The following is a 17,932-nucleotide window of genomic DNA, read 5'->3' on the forward strand; positions in this document are numbered from 1 at the left end:
TTCCTCTTTGCTTTTTGTCAGTAGAGTGGTATCATCTGCATATCTGAGGTTGTTCACTAAGCGTAATGCGTTCTAAGTCCATCTGTGTTGTGGCAGATGGCAACTTTTATTTCTTTGTTATGGCTGAGTAGTATTCCACTGTGTGTGTATATGTATATAAAATATGCGACAATCCTCTGGGTTCACTTGTTGATGGACACTTAGGTTGCTCCAGTATCTTGGCAGTTGTGAGTAATGCTGCAGTGAACGTCGGGGTAGATGCGTCTTTCTGAATTAGCGTTTTTGTTTTTGTCAGATGTACACCCAGATGCGGAACTGCTGGGGCACATAGTCATTCTACTCACAGTTTTTTAAGGCACCTCCATACTGTTCTCAATAATGGTTATACAAATTTACATTCTTACCAACAGTGTGGAAGGCTGCCCATTTCTCTACATCCTCACCAACACTACCTGTGTTCTTTTTGCTGATAGCCATTCTGACGGGTATGAGGTGACGTATCATTGTGGTTTTGATTCACATTCATTGCCCTAATGATTAGTGCTGTGGGGCATCTTTTCATGTGCTAGTTGGCCATCTGCATGTCCTCTTTGGAAAAATGCCTATTAGGGTCTTCTGTCCATTTTTTAATCAGGTTCTTTGGTTTTGTTTGGTTTGGTTTTTTTTTTCTATGTTGAGTTATATGAGCTGTTTGTATATATTCAATATTAACCTCTTATCAATCATGTCATTTGCAAATATCTTCTCCCATTCAGTAGACTGTCTTTCCATTTTGTCCATGGATCCTTTTGCTGTGCAAAAGAATTCAAATTTAATTAGGTCCATTTGTTTTGGGCTGGGTTTTGCTTTTTATCTTTAAAAATCATAAGAATGTAGCCTTCTAGCCAAGAATTTATCTCGCTTTGCCTTAATGTAGAAATAATGTTTTTTGCTGAATTATCAAGAGACATTTACACTGTTGGTATTTCTCAGTTTTCCTTAAACTCATACCACTTTTTGATTGATATAAAAATCTAACAACACCTTCTGGAAGTTTTAATACCAACTTTGACCTCCCACCTCAGTTGAGGATCAGCTGTAGCCATCTGTTTTCAGTATAGTCCCACTAGCAGAGGTTGTGTTACATATTACTTTGCATAGTTATGGAATGAAAAAAGATTCAAATATAAAAGTGAAATGATAAAAATGCTTTCTCAGATAACATGATCCTCTTCCCATTTGAGAACCATTCATAAGCAGATTTTCTAGATTTATTTCATGCTTTGTGTGCCCTGGTAACCCTCCCTTATACTGGTTAGCAGTGCTTTAGATGCAAGTAAAAACTCTCACAAGAGTGACTTAAGCAGAAAGATATTTAAGTATTTCTCATAATAATCAGCCTGGTGGAAGAAGACTCCAGGGTCAGCTCAGCAGCTCAGTCATAACTAGACTCTGAGTTGGCATCTCAGTGGTTTTCTCGGTATTTCCCTGATGGCCCCAAGATGACTGCCATTGCTCCGTGCATCACTCACTATCACAAAGAAGAGGGCAAGCAGGAGACACCCTTGTATTCATTTTGCTCATTTGTCAGAGAGGAAGAACTTTTCCAGAACCCCAGCTCTGCCATGAGACTTCCCCATCTACCTTGTCAGCCGCAGGTATGTCTGACACCCACTCCTAGACCAGCTGCTGGCAAAGAGAAACAATGGCACCGTATGCAGCTTAGACCAATCGTGATGCAACCCACCTCCCAGCATGTGTGTGCAACAGGGGACTTGTACAAACCTCACCTCGTTTTAGCCCATGCCCCTCCACTAGAATGTAACCTCCTTGAAGACAGAGGTTTTTGCTCTGTTCACTGCTGTATTCCCAGCATCCAGGACAATGCCCAGCAATGCAATGAGTAGTCAATAACTGAAGGAAGGAGGGGATGGCTAAGGAGGCAGGGGGTATAGGCCCCAGGTAACCAGCAGTGTCTATCATCCTGATCGCACACAACCATGGTTTGGTGCCTGTGACAGCGCTGAGTGATGCTACTGATCACGGGACCTCTGACCTGAATCCTTGTGTCTTTCCCTCCAGGGAGTGAACCATAGCTGGAGGCTACACTTGTGCCAATGACCTGTCCCAATTCCTCCTGCGTCTTCGAAGACAGGATGTGTGAGGGGAATAAGACCGCCCCTGCCAGCGATGCCCAGCTGATGCCCCTGGTGGTGGTCCTGAGCACCATCTCCTTGGTCACAGTGGGACTCAACCTGCTGGTCCTGCACGCTGTGCGCAGCGAGCGGAAACTGCACACGGTGGGGAACCTCTACATCGTCAGCCTCTCGGTGGCCGATCTGATCGTGGGGGTGGTCGTCATGCCCATGAACATCCTCTACCTCCTCAGGTGCAGGTGGTCCCTGGGGCGCCCTCTCTGCCTCTTCTGGCTTTCCATGGACTATGTGGCCAGCACGGCGTCCATTTTCAGCGTCTTCATCTTGTGCATCGACCGCTACCGTTCTGTGCAGCAGCCCCTCAAGTACCTGCGGTATCGTACCAAGACCCGAGCATCCGTCACCATCCTAGCTGCCTGGTTTCTCTCCTTCCTGTGGATTATCCCCATTCTGAGCTGGCGTCACTTCCAGCCGAAGGCCCCAGAGCCCCCGGGGGACAAGTGTGAGACGGACTTCTACAAAGTCATGTGGTTCAAAATCATGACCGCCATCGTCAACTTCTACCTGCCCACCTTGCTCATGCTCTGGTTCTATGCTAAGATCTACAAGGCTGTGCGGCAACACTGCCAGCACCGAGAGCTCATCAACGGGTCCTTCCCCTCCTTCTCTGACGTGAAGATGAAGCCAGAGAACCTCCAGGTGGGCGCCAAGAAACCGGGGAAGGAGTCCCCCTGGGAGGTTCTGAAAAGGAAGCCAAAAGACACCGGGGGTGGACCTGTCTTGAAGCCACCATCCCAGGAGCCAAAGGAGGTGACATCTCTAGGCGTCTTCAGCCAAGAGAAGGATGGAGAACCGGGCAAATTCTACTGCTTCCCGCTTGACACTGTGCAGACGCAGCCAGAGGCAGAGGGGAGTGGCAGGGGCTATGCAGCCATCAACCAGAGCCAGAACCGGTTTGAGATGGGTGAGCAGGGCCTGAACATGCCTGGGGCTAAGGAGGCCTTAGAGGATCAGATCCAAGATGACTGCCAGTCCTTCTCCCGGACAGACTCGGACACCCCCGCAGAGCTGGCACCGGGGAAAGGCAAGTCGCGAAGCGAGTCTAGCACAGGCCTGGAGTACATCAAGTTCACTTGGAAGAGGCTCCGCTCGCATTCGCGACAGTACGTGTCTGGGTTGCACATGAACCGAGAGCGGAAGGCCGCCAAGCAGCTGGGTTTTATCATGGTGGCCTTCATCGTCTGCTGGATTCCTTACTTCATCTTTTTCATGGTTGTTGCTTTCTGCGAGAGCTGCTCTAACGAGCGTGTGCACATGTTCACCATCTGGCTGGGCTACATCAACTCCACGCTGAACCCCCTCATCTATCCCTTGTGCAATGAGAACTTCAAGAAGACCTTCAAGAAAATTCTGCACATTCGTTCCTAGGAGAGGCTCCCAGGGGATGCAACCAAGTGACACTTAACAACGTCCCTGAAGGAAGTGAAGGAGGAAGCCTGTTGCGTTGCCAGGCACCTGGGCTTTCTGGAGTCGCAAGAATGGTCTTAGGGGCTGGGGAGTTTGGAAAGTTCGTAGGCGCAGTGAGAAGAACAGCAGATGGCGGTGGTCAGCAGAGAGATTGTACTCTGAGAGCCGAATATTTGCAAGAGACTTAGATCTGTCTGAGCGCTCCTGTTCCTCGGGAATGTGGGGGCCTCAAGCTCACACTGTAATTCCAGCTTTCAAACTCAAATTATCAGGCTACTGAAGGGACGTGTGGGTAGAGTTCCAGTGGAACTCTGGAGCCTTCTTCAGATGGAGCTCCACGACTGTGGAGCAGAGACCTTAGACATGCAGATAGATGCTGTCCCTGCCCGGGGCCACCTTGAAAGGCAGGACAGCTACTCCACTGTGACTGCCACGTCTCAGAACACCTCTCTTCTGAGCCTCTTATGCAGCTTTCTCCAGATCCAGTGTCTGAACCACCCTGGCTCCTCCACCGTATTATTTCTCACTCACACGCATCTTCAGAGTTGATGGGGAATGATGCAGCCTGCACATCCATCGTTTTCAAACCCAAATCCCGTTCTCCTATTAAAGGAGAGGTTGCATGCCTCCCTCAAAGAGAAAAGGAGTATTTTTTAGACGGTTGTATATTAGAAACAAAGAGACGTGGGGAGAATAAAGCCATATTGCTTGAGGGCTGTGCCAGGTGGATGTCATTTAAGCCCCTTGACACCCCACAACAGGAGGATGGTATTACTAGAAAAGCAAATGGAGGGACCACAAGGTGCAATAAGGTACCTGAGATCACACAGCTAGTTATAGGAAAGCTGGAGCAAACATCCTGTGGTTTCAACTCACTGTAACACATTTTCTCCAAAAGGCAAAAATTTGTTCTATTCAGTACACACACACACACAATTCCTGAGAGTGGTGGCAGTTCACAAGTGTATATTGAGAGGAGGAACAGCTGACATAGAATGTGGCCACAGAGGCGATACTTTGAGGAGGAACAGTATACTTTTTCATCTGTGAATTCTGCTGTGTTTATCCAAGAAACATCATCATGTACTTTTATGGTCACACTTTTTAAGTCAAAACTTGCAAAGGCATGGGAACAGGCAGTTTTACTCGGTGTTTATATTGCAATCTGGTTGTGATTTATATTTTAAAACTGGATGTAAAACTGTCATATATGTAGCCAGTGGGAGTGCCTGTATAAGCTGGTATTTTATGTCTTGTGTTCCTTTTTGCATGATCTGTTAAAATGAGAGATTTTTACCTACTAAAATATGTTCTTTGAAGTTATACTGTTATAAGGTTGATTGATTTAATTCTGCCTTTCTGAGTCTCTTGGACTTAAGAAGATGTACTGAAATGTAATGTTAAATGTTATAAGATTTGATACAAGGTTTCCCTTTGGTTTCTGGTCATATCGTAAATGTCTTTAGAAAAGGACTTACTTTTTATAACAAGCTTCCCTCTCTACTTTGTACCTCCCTAAGCTCTTCTCCCTCAAAACTGGAGGGAGCCAAAGAGACTTTTATCCTGCTTTGGGTTATCCTGGTCTGTTTCCATGTCAAAAACCAGAAGAGTTGCTTCCTGGGTCCCCTCTGGACCAAGGAGCACTTTAAGTCTTTCTAAAGACACACCCCACACAGACAAATGGCTAAGTGCCCATTACCAATATTGATGAACAGTTGAAGCAACTAGTGAAGCCAAGTGGTTACAAGCTCAGATCTTGGTCAACGAGATCTGGATTTGAATCTGACAAGAACAAAAATGGTCAGTATAATCTGCCAGAGCATAAAAAACGAGGTTCCTTGCGTCATTGTGCATGGTTTTTACAGTGCTTGCCGAGTAAACGGTACCCAGTGGGAACTCGGAGTTTTACAGTTTACTGAGCGTGTACCTCATGCTTTACCACTTCTGTCTAATCTTCACAACAACCTTGTGAGGCAGATTTCTGTGGTTTTTACAAATAGGTAAACCAAAGCACAGAGGGGTTAATAAGAACCGAGTCTAAGACCTGATTCTGGAATGGGCTTCCTTTCCACGGTATCAACCTTTTCTTCCTCCAGCTCTCTGTACGATTGAATTAACTGTTGAATTCATGAAAGGCAGTGGGTGAGGGTGCAGACATAACTCAGACCTAGCCCACTCAGGAAAGAATTAGTGGCTGATGGCTTACTCAAAATTCAGTTGAAACCAGGCTCTCTGCTCCAAATACAAAAAATAAATGCCTTCTTGGAAAAGGCTGTTAGAGAACTTGATTATAGACTAAAACTTGATTATACATTTTAGATTAAAAAGAAGCCACCCCCTTGGGTTTCTCTTTATGGACTTAAAGCTGATGAGCTTGAAGTCAATTCCTCCACTGACCAGTGTGCGAAGCTTACCAAACATTGGGTTCTTTTAAACAATTTACAGGGTTTACAGCAATGCATGTTGGATGAGCTTTTTAAGAGCAGTTTTCTGCAAGTTGTGAACTTAGAGAGATAGACGTTTGTTTTCCTTCACTGCTGTGTGTCGAGGAAGGTTCAATATGCTTTGTCCCCAGATCACTGCTATTGCAGGGAGAGGCCAAGCGGCAGAGAGGGGAGCAACAGAGGAGAAGGGACTGCAGGTGAAGAGGGGAAAACGATGGGTCGAAACAAGAGGGAACCAGGGGAGGTGGGGGTGTTACTGAGGCCAAGCTCCTACTGCTCCTGCAGTAGGTCAGTAAGTCAAGAGATGAGTTGTTGGAGCAAAGAATACTGACTTTACTTTGAAAGCCAATGGACCAGAAAGAAGGTGGACTAGTATCCCAAAGAACTGTCTTCCCTGAGTTAGAATTCAGGCTTATTTTATACTAAAAGGGGAGGGGAGAAAAGAATATATTCTTCACTAATGTGTTCATAGTTTAAATATATTCAAAGAAGAATAAACCCACCTGTAGCATTTATTTTTATCCTTCAGTTCAATTCAGTTCAGTCACTCAGTTGTATCTGACTCTTTGCGACCCCACGGACTTCCCTGTCCATCACCAACTCCCAGAGCTTACTCAAACTCATGCTCATCGAGTCAGTGATGCCACCCAACCATCTCATCCTCTGTTGTCCCCTTCTCCTCCCACCTTCAATCTTTCTCAGCATCAGGGTCTTTTCCAATGAGTCAGTTCTTTGCATCAGGTGGCCAAAATATTGGAGTTTCAGCTTCAGCATCAGTCCTTCCCATGAATATTCAGGACTGATTTCCTTTAGGATGGACTGTTTGGATCTGCTCGCAGTCCAGGGGACTCTCAAGAGTCTTCTCCAGCACCACAGTTCAAACACATCAATTCTTTGGCGCTCAGCTTTCTTTGTAGTCTGAAGGCAATATTTCATATTGATGGTTTTCAACCATCAATTACATCATCATATAAATCTATAAAAGCTTGCAAAGCCATTCCATCCAGTAGAAATTGCCATAAATTTTCGACGTTGCTAAGTTAATGTTACTGCAAAGGCTGGGTTTGCCTTTTGGTGCATATTGAGCCAAAAGACACAACCAAACCCAAGAGCAGGAGAAGGAAGGATTTATTCTTTGCAGAATAAGTATTTATTCCCTGTTGTAAGGAGAACACCAGAGATCTTTCCCAAAGCAGTGTCTCCCCAACAGCAAAACTTGGGAAGATTTAAGCTAGGGTTGTTTGCATATTCATGAAGGAGCTTGGATGTTGATTGAAGTCACAAAACTCAGAAAAGGTCAACATCATCATCCTTCAGGTTGCAACTGATCTGGTGGCTGAACTCCTAAGGCAGGGGGATGGGGGTGGGGTGCAGATTAAATTCTGCAAAGCAGCTCAAGAAAGTGCTTCAAGCTAGTATTTACCATTGAAGCAGATCTGGGAGTCTTTACAACAGGTATTATTTTTGCTTATCATTACTTCTCTTGCTTGATAAAAGTCAAGGTGTTCCTGCAGGGTTTTTGTTGTTGTTGTTGTTCCCTTAAGATCATTAATTACTGAGACCTGTTCAATGATAAGCACTGTGGCCAGGCTCAGATCACAAAATGACTAAGGCCAAAAATAGCTTCTCTCATGTCAAGAAACCAATGCCTGGTTCTTTTTCTCTGGAGACCCTCTACCTATCTGCTTACACTTACAAAATGTCCATTCAGAAAAATCCATGAGTCTCCAGATTGGCCATTTGATAAATCGGTTATTCGGTTACTTAGCTGGCAGAAGATTACTTGTCTCTCTTTTGAAGATGGGTCTTCTAGGAGAGAAACATAAGTCTCAAGAACAAGACAAGGAAGATTCTGGGCTGTCCTGGCTGTGATGCACTTGAAAAGCCGTAAAGAAACAATGCTGCTAAGACCTACAATGCCAACACATCGTGCCACAATTTCCTGGGCTTACAAAACCTAGGCTGTGCGATGGTTCCCATTGTGCAGGGATGTGTGATGTCCTCAACTGAGCTGTAAGAGAAGTGATGAAGGTACACTGACTTGGATCACTGTGGTCTTGAAAAAGTGTAATGGGGCGTGCTGCCCAACTATGTCTGAGAATGTTCTCTGTCTTTTTATGGCTCCTGGTCATGCCTCTTTCTTGAGGCTCACCATCTTGGTGCTCCAGCGGTCTGTCTCCCCAGTAGTGGGCAGCAGGGGCTGATCTGCTCTGAGCCTCACCCCAATTTCCTGCTAACATGGAGGCCACATTTGTGACCTAGGTGACCATCTACATGGGATGCCCAGACCTCATCTAATAATTTCACAAATGCTTTTGAGCACTTCTTGGGCCAGTCCTTGGGACCAGGCCTTAGGAGACAATAGAGGTCATGTCAGATATGATTTCCACCCCCTGGATCTACTACAGGGTTGCAAGTGACAGAAACAAACTTCTACTGGAGTGGCTACTGGCATGTTTTGTGGAATCCAGGAGCACTTTGGATGACCTCACTTCTGAAAGGCTCAAGCCAAGTCAGCTTCTGGAACCTCATCAAGCAGAATCGGAGGACATTCCCACTAGAATGCTGTCATTGACTTATATGAATCACTCCTATTTCTACTTGCTATGAGCATCAGTTCAAAACTCCAAAGCTAGAGTGAAGAATCGTCTTATGTCTACCTGCTGCAATCAGCTCTAAAGGGAGGTGGGAGCCAGTTGGCATAACCTGGGCAGAGAACCAACAGTTCCCAGAGGAGCAGGAGTCACTGTGAGCAGAGCAGAAACTCTAAAAAAAAAAGAAAAGAAAAGAAAAAGAAAAAGGAAAAAAGGATTCATTGCAAGGATCTTGAAGTCCAGCAGAGGAAATCTTATAAAGAACTACATTCAGCTCAGCCTCATAGATGCTTAATTAACTGAAACTCAGGGATAGGTGGGTGTTAGGCACATTATCACTTAGGAGGTGACATCTCCACTTATCTTTTTTAAAACCAAGTTTATTACATTCAATATATACAGTAATGGATGTGTGCTCTGTCACTTCAATTGTGTACAACTGTTTGCAACCCCATGGACTGTAGCCACCAGACTTCTCTATACATGGGATTCTCCAGACAAGAATACTGGAGTGGCTTGCCATTTCCTACTCCAGGGGATCGTCCCCACCCAGGGATCGAACCTGAGTCTCCTGTGGCTCCTTCATTGCAGGCGGATTCTTTACTCCTGAGCCACTGGGGAAGCCCAATGTATACAGTAAAATGCACCTATTTTAAATGCAGAGCTCAATAAGTTTTGACAGATGTGTACAACCACGTCATCTGCATCTCAGTCTAGATATACAAGACTTCTATCGCCTTAGAAAGATTCTCAAGCCCCTTTGCAGATAATGCTCTCCTTTAGGCCCCAGGCAGCCACTGAAGTGACTTCTGTCACTATAGATTAGTTTTACTTATTCTAGAACTTTCTGCAAGTGGAATGGTACAGTGTGGACTCTTTCTCCATCAACATTTTGTCTAAGATTCAACCACATTTCAAAACTGTGTTTTGGAGCCTAATAGAAAGAGAGAGGATGTTGTTGGGATGGAGACTTGAAAGAGCAGAGTGTGCTTTAAACACCAGAATCAGTTTAGTGTGATCGACACAAGCAGTCTGAGCAGGCAGTGGCAGGACAGGAGCCTGATAAAGTGGAAAGAGATGACCGCGTTGACTTCTACCTGAGCCCTGCACTCTTGAAAAACAGGGATGGTGAAGAAATCTCCCACCTCTTTTGTCCTCCGGAGATAGTTTACTGCAAAGAAACACCTCTTCCTGTAGGACCTACATAAGATTCCTAACTGCTTCACTCAGTACCTGTGGCAAGGTGACACACAGTCCTGAATCCCTATTCTTTACCATATAAAAGATTCCCCAAACTACTGGTTTCCACTGATCAATAGAACAAAATGCTGGTCAACAAAATTTTAAACTTCTCTCATTTTTCCAGGCTCCTTAATTTTTGCACACCCTACCTGAGTCTGTGTAGTCAAAGCTATGGTTTTTTCCAGTAGTCATGTAGGGATACGAGAGTTGGACCTTGAAGAAAGCTGGATGCTTTCGAAGAATGATGCTTTTGAACTGTGCTGTTGGAGAAGACTCTTGAGAGTCCCTTGCACTGGAAGGAGATCAAACCAGTCAATCCTAAAGCAAATTAATTCTAAATATTCAATGCAAGGACTGATGCTGAAGGTGAAGCTCCAGTACTCTGGCCACCTAGTGCAAAGAGTCAACCCATTGGAAAAGACCCTGATGCTGGGAAAGATTGAAAGCAGAAGTTCTGAGAAGGGGGTGACAGAGGATGAGATGGTTTGATGGCATCACCATCTCAATGGACATGAGTTTGAGCAAACTCTGGGAGATAGTGAATGACAAGGAAGCCTGGCATCCTTCAGTCCATGGGGTCACAAAGAGTCAGCCATGACTTAGTGACTGAACAACTGAACAGCAACAGCCCCAGCTGAGCTTCCCAGGTGGCCTAGTGGTAAAGAAGCTGCCTGCCAGTGCAGGAGACATAAGAGATGTGGGTTTGATCCCTGGGTTGGGAAGATTCCCTGGAGGAGGTCATGGCAGACCACTTCAGTGTTCTCGCCTGGAGAATCCCACGGACAGAGGAGCCTGGTGGGCTACAGTCCATGGGGTTGCAGAGAGTCAGACACGGCTGAAGCAATGTGGCACACAGGCACAGCCTGAGTCAGCACAGAACTCCTCCTGAGAACATGCAGGCCTCAAGCTAAAACATTCTCTGACTTACTACTCTTCAGTCAAGCCACCCTTTCTTCCTACTCTTCCACATCTAGTTCTTTCTGTCTTCCTTCACTCTTCAAGGAAAAACTCTTTTTGCCTAACCCTTGAGACACCTGCAAAATCACGTTTAGAATCAAACCCCATACCCACCAGAGACACTCAGAGGGCTCAAATAAAACCTTGTGCACACAAGGACACAGGGACTCCATAGAGAGTGAAGCAGACCTGCTTTGAGTGTTTGAGTGTCTCCTGCAGAGACACAGGTCGGCAGTGGCCTGCTTCAGAGGCAGGGGCTCTGGGTGCAGCAGACCTTGGAGGCGCAGTGTGAGCCCCACTGTAGAGCCACCGAGCAGACAACCCACTTACTGGGGAACAATTACACTGAAGAAGTTCTCACACTGCTGGGAAAGTTCTAGGGCCCACAACAGAATTCCCAGCCTGGAGATCCAGCAAAGGGTTTGAGAGCCCCCTAGAGAATTGGACTTTGAGGGCCACTGGCATTTGATTACAGAACTTTCATAGGATTGGGGAAACAGACTCTTGGAGGGCATAAGCAAAACCTTGTGTGCACCAGGACCCAGGAGAAAGGAGCAGTGACCCCACAAGAGATTGAGCCAGACTTGCCTGTGAGTGTCCAGGGGTCTGCAGTGGAGGTGTGGGTCAACAGTGGCCTGCCATGAGATCAGGGGCACTGAATACAGCAGTCCTGGAATAAGTCCTTTTGAAGCAGGTCACCATTACCCCTACCATAGTCTGGCCTGAGGCCAAACTACAGGGAGGGAACACAGCCCCACCAATTGACAGAAAGTTGGATTAAAGATTTACAGAGCATGGCCCTGCCATCAGAGCAAGACCCAGATTCCACCATAGCCAGTCCCTACCATCAGGAAGCTTCCACAAGCCTCTTATCCTTATCCATCAGAGGGGAGACAGAGTGGAAACCACAATCACAGAAAACTAACCAAACTGATCACATGGACCACAGTCTTGTCTAACTCAACGAAACTATAAGCCATTCCACGTAGGGCCACAAAAGTTGGATGGCTCATGGTGGAGAGCTCTGACAAAATGTGGTCCACTGGAGAAGGGAATGGCAAACCACTTCAGTATTCTTGCCTTGAGAATGCCATGAACAGTATGAAAAGGCAAAAAGATGGGATACTGAAAGATGAACTCCCCAGGTCGGTAGGTGCCCAGTATGCTACTGGAGATCAGTGGAAAAACAGCTCCAGAAAAAATGAAGAGACGAAGCCAAAGTGGAAACAATCCCCAGTTGTAGATGTGACTAGTGATGAAAGTAAAGTCCAATGCTATAAACAACAATATTGCATAGGAACCTGGAATGTTAGGTCCATGAATCCAGGTAAATTGGAAGTGGTCAAACAGGAGATGGCAAGAGTGAACATTGACATTTTAGGAATCAGCAAACTAAAATGGACTGGAATGGGTGAATATAAATCAGATGACCATTATATCTACTACTGTGGGCAAGAATCCCTTAGAAGAAATGGAGTAGCCCTCATAGTCAACAGAAGAGTCCGAAATGCAGTACTTGGGTGCAATCTCAGAAATGACAGAATGATCTCTGTTTGTTTCCAAGGCAAACTATTCAATATCACAGTAATCCAAGTCTGTGCTCCAACCACTAATGCTGAAGAAGCTGAAGTTGAATGGTTCTATGAGGACCTACAAGACCTTCTAGAACTAACACCAAAAAAAGAGACGTCCTTTTCATTATAGGGGACTGGAATGAAAAAGTAGGAAGTCAAGAGCTGCCTGGAGTAACAGGCAGTTTCAGCCTTGGAGTACAAAACAGAGGAGGACAAAGGCTAACAAGTTTTGTCGAGTGAACGCACTGGTCATGCCAAACACGTTCTTCCCACAACACAAGAGACAACTCTACACAGGGACATCACCAGATGGTCAACACCGAAATCAGATTGATAATATTCTTTGCAGCTGAAGATGGAGAAGCTCTATACAGTCAGAGAAAACAAGACTAGGAGCTGACTGTGGCTCAGATCATGAACTCCTTATTGCCAAATTCAGACTTAAATTGAAGAAAGTAGGGCAAAAAATTAGAGCATACAGGTATGACCTAAATCAAATCCATTACGATTATATGGTGGAAGTGACAAACAGATTCAAGCGGTTAGATCTGATAGAGTGCCTGAAGAACTATGGACAGAGATTTGTAACACTGTACAGGAGGTGATGATCAAAACCACACCCAAGAAAAAGAAATGCAGAAAGGCAAAATGGTTGTCTGAGGAGGACTTACAAATAGCTGAGAAAATTAGAGAAATGAAAAGCAAAGGAGAGAAGGAAAGATATATCCATCTGAATGCAGATGGATAAAGAATAGCAAGGAGATAAGAAACCCTTCCTAAGTGATCAGTGCAAAGAAATAGAGGAAAACAATAGAATGGGAAAGACTAGAGATCTCTTCAAGAAAATTAGAGATACCAAAGGAAAATTTCATGCAAAGATGGGCTCGATAAAGGACAGAAATGGTCTGGACCTAACAGAAGCAGAAGACAGTAAGAAGAGTGGCAAGAATACACAGAACTGCACAAAAAAGATCTTCACGACCCGGATAATCACCATGGTGTGATCACTCACCTAGAGCCAGACATCCTGGAATGTGAAGTCAAGTGGGCCTTAGGAAGCATCACTACAAAAAAAGCTAGTAGAGGTGATGGAATTCCAGTTGAGCTATTTCAAATCCTAAAAGATGATGCTGTGAAAGTGCTGCACTCAATATGCCAGCAAATTTGGGAAACTCGGCAGTGGTCACAGGATTGGAAAGGGTCAGTTTTCATTCAAATCCCAAAGAAAAGCAATGCCAAAGAATGCTCAAACTACTGCACAATTGCACCCATCTCACACGCTAGCAAAGTAATGCTCAGAATTCTCCAAGTGAGGCTTCAACAGTACATGAACCGAGAACTTCCAGATGTTCAAGCTGGATTTAGAAAAGACAGAGGAACCAGAGATTGAATTGCCAACATCTGTTGGGTTATAGAAAAAGCAAGAGAATTCCAGAAAAATATCTACTTCTGGTTCATTGACTATGCTAAAGCCTTTGACTGTGTGGATCACAACAAACTGTGGAAAATTCTTAAAGAGTTGGGAATACCAGACCACCTTATCTGCCTCCTGAGAAATCTGTATATAAATCAAGAAGCAACAGTTAGAATTGGACATGGAACAATGGACTGATTCCAAATTGAGAAAGGAGTACATCAAGGATGTATATTGTCACCCTGCTTATTTAACTTAAATGCAGTGTACATCATGAGAAACGCTGGGCTGGATAAAGCACAAGCTGGAATCAAGATTGCTGGGAGAAACATCAATAACCTCACATATGCAGATGACACCACCCTTTTGGCAGAAAGTGAAGAGGAGCTAAAGAGCCTCTTGATGAAAGTGAAAGAGGAGAGTAAAAATGCTGGTTTAAAACTCAACATTCAAAAAATGAAGATCATGGCATCCGGTCCCATCACTTCATGGCAAATAGACAGGGAAACAATAGAAACAGTGAGAGACTTTATTTTCTTGGGCTCCAAAATGATAATCACCTGCAGATGGTGATTGCAGCCATGAAATTAAAAGATGCTTGCTCCTTGGAAGGAAAGCTATGACTAACCTAGATAGCATATTAAAAAGCAGACACATTACTTACTGACAAAGATTCATATACTCAAAATTATGGTTTTTACAGTAGTCATGTATGGATGTGAGAGTTGGACTATACAGAAAGCCAAGCACTGAAGAACTGATGCTTTTGAACTATGGTGTTGGAGAAGACTTGAGCATCCCTTGTACTACAAGGAGATCAAACCAGTCAATCCTCAAGGAAATTAGTCCGAAATATTCATTGGAAGGACTGATGCTGAAGCTGAAGCTCCAATACTTTGGTCATCTGATGCAAAGAACTGACTCACTGGAAAAGACCCTGATGCTGGATGATTGAAGGCAGGAGATGGGGACAACAGAGGATGATGGTTGGATGGCATCACTGACTCAATGCACGTGAGTCTGCGCAAGCTCTGGGAGTTGGTAATGGACAGGGAAGCCTGACATACTGTGGTCCATGGGGTCACCAAGAGTCAGACATGACTGAGCGACTGAACCGAATGAGATGCCTGGAGAGCTTTGGTTGGCGTGGTGTCCCCACTGCTCTAGTCCTCCCCTCCCCCACTCCCTCCCTCCTCCAATAAGTCTTGGAGAAGGAAATACAACCCACTCCAGTATTAAGAATCCCATGGACAGAGGAGCCTGGCAGGCTGCAGTTCACAGGGTGGCAAACAGTCAGACATGACTGAGTGACTAAGCACATTAATAAGTCTGAGTTTGTTTTCTTATTTTGCAGTCAAATATGTTTCTACTAGAATCGTAGCCCCAAACATCTTTAACCTTCAAAAAGTCAAAACTTTTCATGTCTTCTGTTCTTTTATGTGTAAAATGGGGATGATATAATTTTTACCTTGTAGTACCTTTGTGGTGATTAGAGATGGGAAACCATGGAACTATGATAGATAATCAATAAATAGTATTCTATAGAGTTACGTCAGAGTCCTGGCCTTATATGTTGGATTAAGTTTACACTCACTGTTGTGTCTTTAACACTGTCCAATGCTTGCAACAGAGTATACTCTCAATAAACAATTTGGAATGAACAAGTTTATCCCTTGATACCACAAAGCTGTGAGAAAAATACCTGGTTTAGAAAGAGGAGGTTGGTCACTGTTGACTTTCATCCGGCCCTGAATGGCTTCCCTGATAGCTCAGTTGGTAAAGAATCCACCTGCAATGCAGGAGACCCCGATTTGATTCCTGGGTTGGGAAGATCCGCTGGAGAAGGGACAGGCTACCCACTCCAGTCTTCTTGGGGTTCCCTGGTGGCTCAGCTGATTGAGAATCTGCCTGCAACGTGGGAGACCTGGTGGCTCAGCTGGTAGAGAATCTGCCTGCAACGTGGGAGACCTGGGTTCAATCCCTGGGCTGAGAAGATTCTCTGGAGAAGTGAAAGGCTACCCACTCCAGTATTCTGGCCTGGAGAATTCCATGGACTGTATATAGTCCATGGGGTCGCAAAGAGTCGGACACCAACTAAGCGAGTTTCACTTCACTTAATGCATTAAAAAGGGCCTGTCTCTCCACACGTGCCTCCCTAAGGGTCCCTGTGATAAAAAATTTAATGCTGCCTGGAAAACGGAAGTGATAATTCCTGTCATCCTCAAATCATTAGAGGGGAGGAAGTGAAGTGAAGTGAAGTGAAGTGAAGTGAAGTGGCTCAGTCGTGTCCGACTCTTTGCGACCCCGTGGACTATAGCCTGCCAGGCTCCTCTATCCATGGGATTCGGGACACTTTTAACAGCCTGAGGGCCATAGATACACATTGCCACCTCTGGTAGAGAGGCTGTTCCCTGGCTCTCCCAAGGGGGCGTGACCAGCCTCCTGATGACCCGCCTTCCCCAGAGGCCAGGTTCCTCCCACTCCGCCGAGTGCTAGGGGTTCCTTCACTGGGCCGACCAGCGCGTCCTTGTGCGCATGCGCGCACCCCCTCACGCCTGCGGGGGCGGGGCCACGTGCGTCATCGGGACGCGCGCCGCGGACTGCGCGGCGGTTGCCGGAAGTTGGGCGGCGGTAAGTGAGCCGCGCCGTTGAGGAGGACAGGGGTCCTGCGAGGTCGGTTTCTGTAGCTCTGGGCCTGAGGGGTGAGCTCGGCGGTGAGGTCGAGGGTCACGGCGGGTTTGAGGAGCCTCCTTCAAGAGGCGGGCCTCCCTCCTCTAGGGAGACACACCGACTCTGGCTCTCGCCTTCTGTCTGCGGTCACGTCCCCCTCAGGCTGATTCAGCCCGGGGTCTTCCGACTAGGAAGCTCTTGCTAATTAACAAAGTAATTCCCGCCTGTCCCCTGGCAGCGAGTGCTCTGAACATCCTGTGTGGGCACACGGGGGACAAGGACGCCTGGGCTCTCTCTCCTGGCTTTGCCTGGTCTTGCTGTGACTGGCGCGTCTTTTCTGGCGCGTCCTCTCCTCCCTTCATGTGACATGATGTTGAAACGCTTTTCAGGAGCTGAGTACAGGCCTCACATGCAACCGCAAGGGCCTTTTTCTGTTCCAGCCAGTTTCTCATGGTAGAGAATAAGTGTAAATACTGATCCTAGCACTGCTCTGCAAGCTGGGGATGCCAAAGTAAGGTACACATCCGTGTCCTCGAGTTAATTTCTTTTTTTTTTTAAGTCAAGGAGATAGCATTACAATAATGAAACTGTTGTAGGGGTTTGCTGGCAGACTTAGGGTGCTCACAGGTCAGGCTGAGGCATCAGTAGGGTTTGGTCCTAAAGGATGAGCAGGATTAGTCAGGTGAAGAGGGCAGTGAGGTGGGACGATATCCCAGACATTGGGAGTGGCGTGAACAGAAGGCTCTCCAGTGAGTGACCTGCAAGGAGTTCACTCAAGCTGGAATGCCCAGTTGTGGGAGAGGCAACTCTGGAAAGCCAGATCATGAAGGATTGTGTGGGCGACAGCGTGAGGAGCACAGACTTTGGAAGCTGAGGTACTTGTGTGCCATGTCTGGCTTTGCCACTGAGCTAGTTTGTGAGCTTGGGCTGGTCACTCCCTTTCTTAGCTTCAGTTTCCTCATCTGTAGAAGGAGCAAATAGGGAGTTCCCTGGTGGCCTAGTGGTTAGGATTTTGGGCTTTCACTGCTTTGGCCCGGGGTTCAATCCCTGATCAGGGAACTGAGATCTTACAAGCCGCATGACGTAGCCAAACATCCCCGCCACCGCCCCCTCCCCCCCCCCGAAAAAAAAAACAGAACAAAAACGAAGGGCAGACATTAATCCACCTTCTAGGGTTGGTGTGAGAAGTGAATTAGAGGATGTTAGCCACTTGACACTGCTGCTGCTGTTGCTGCTAAATCGCTTCAGTCGTGTCTGACTCTGTGCGACCCCATAGATGGCCCACCAGGCTCCGCCATCCCTGGGATCCTCCAGGAAGAACACTGGAGTGGGTTGCCATTTCCTTCTCCAGTGCATGAAAGTGAGGAATGAAAGTGAAGTCACTCAGTCATTTCTGACTCTGCGACCCCATGGACTGCAGCCCACCAGGCTCCTC

General features: G+C 46.1%; 1 protein-coding gene across 1 annotated transcript; it reads left to right on the plus strand.

Moving 5' to 3' along the window:
• Positions 1–2,096: 2,096 nt before the first annotated feature.
• On the plus strand, positions 2,097–3,563 carry HRH1 (histamine receptor H1). Its single transcript, XM_068981553.1, has one exon. The coding sequence runs from the start codon at positions 2,097–2,099 to the stop codon at positions 3,561–3,563; it is 1,467 nt and encodes a 488-aa protein (XP_068837654.1).
• The last annotated feature ends 14,369 nt before the right edge of the window (positions 3,564–17,932 follow it).

The sequence above is a fragment of the Capricornis sumatraensis genome, chromosome 10 (genome assembly GCF_032405125.1).
Source record: "Capricornis sumatraensis isolate serow.1 chromosome 10, serow.2, whole genome shotgun sequence".
Lineage (NCBI taxonomy): Eukaryota > Metazoa > Chordata > Mammalia > Artiodactyla > Bovidae > Capricornis > Capricornis sumatraensis.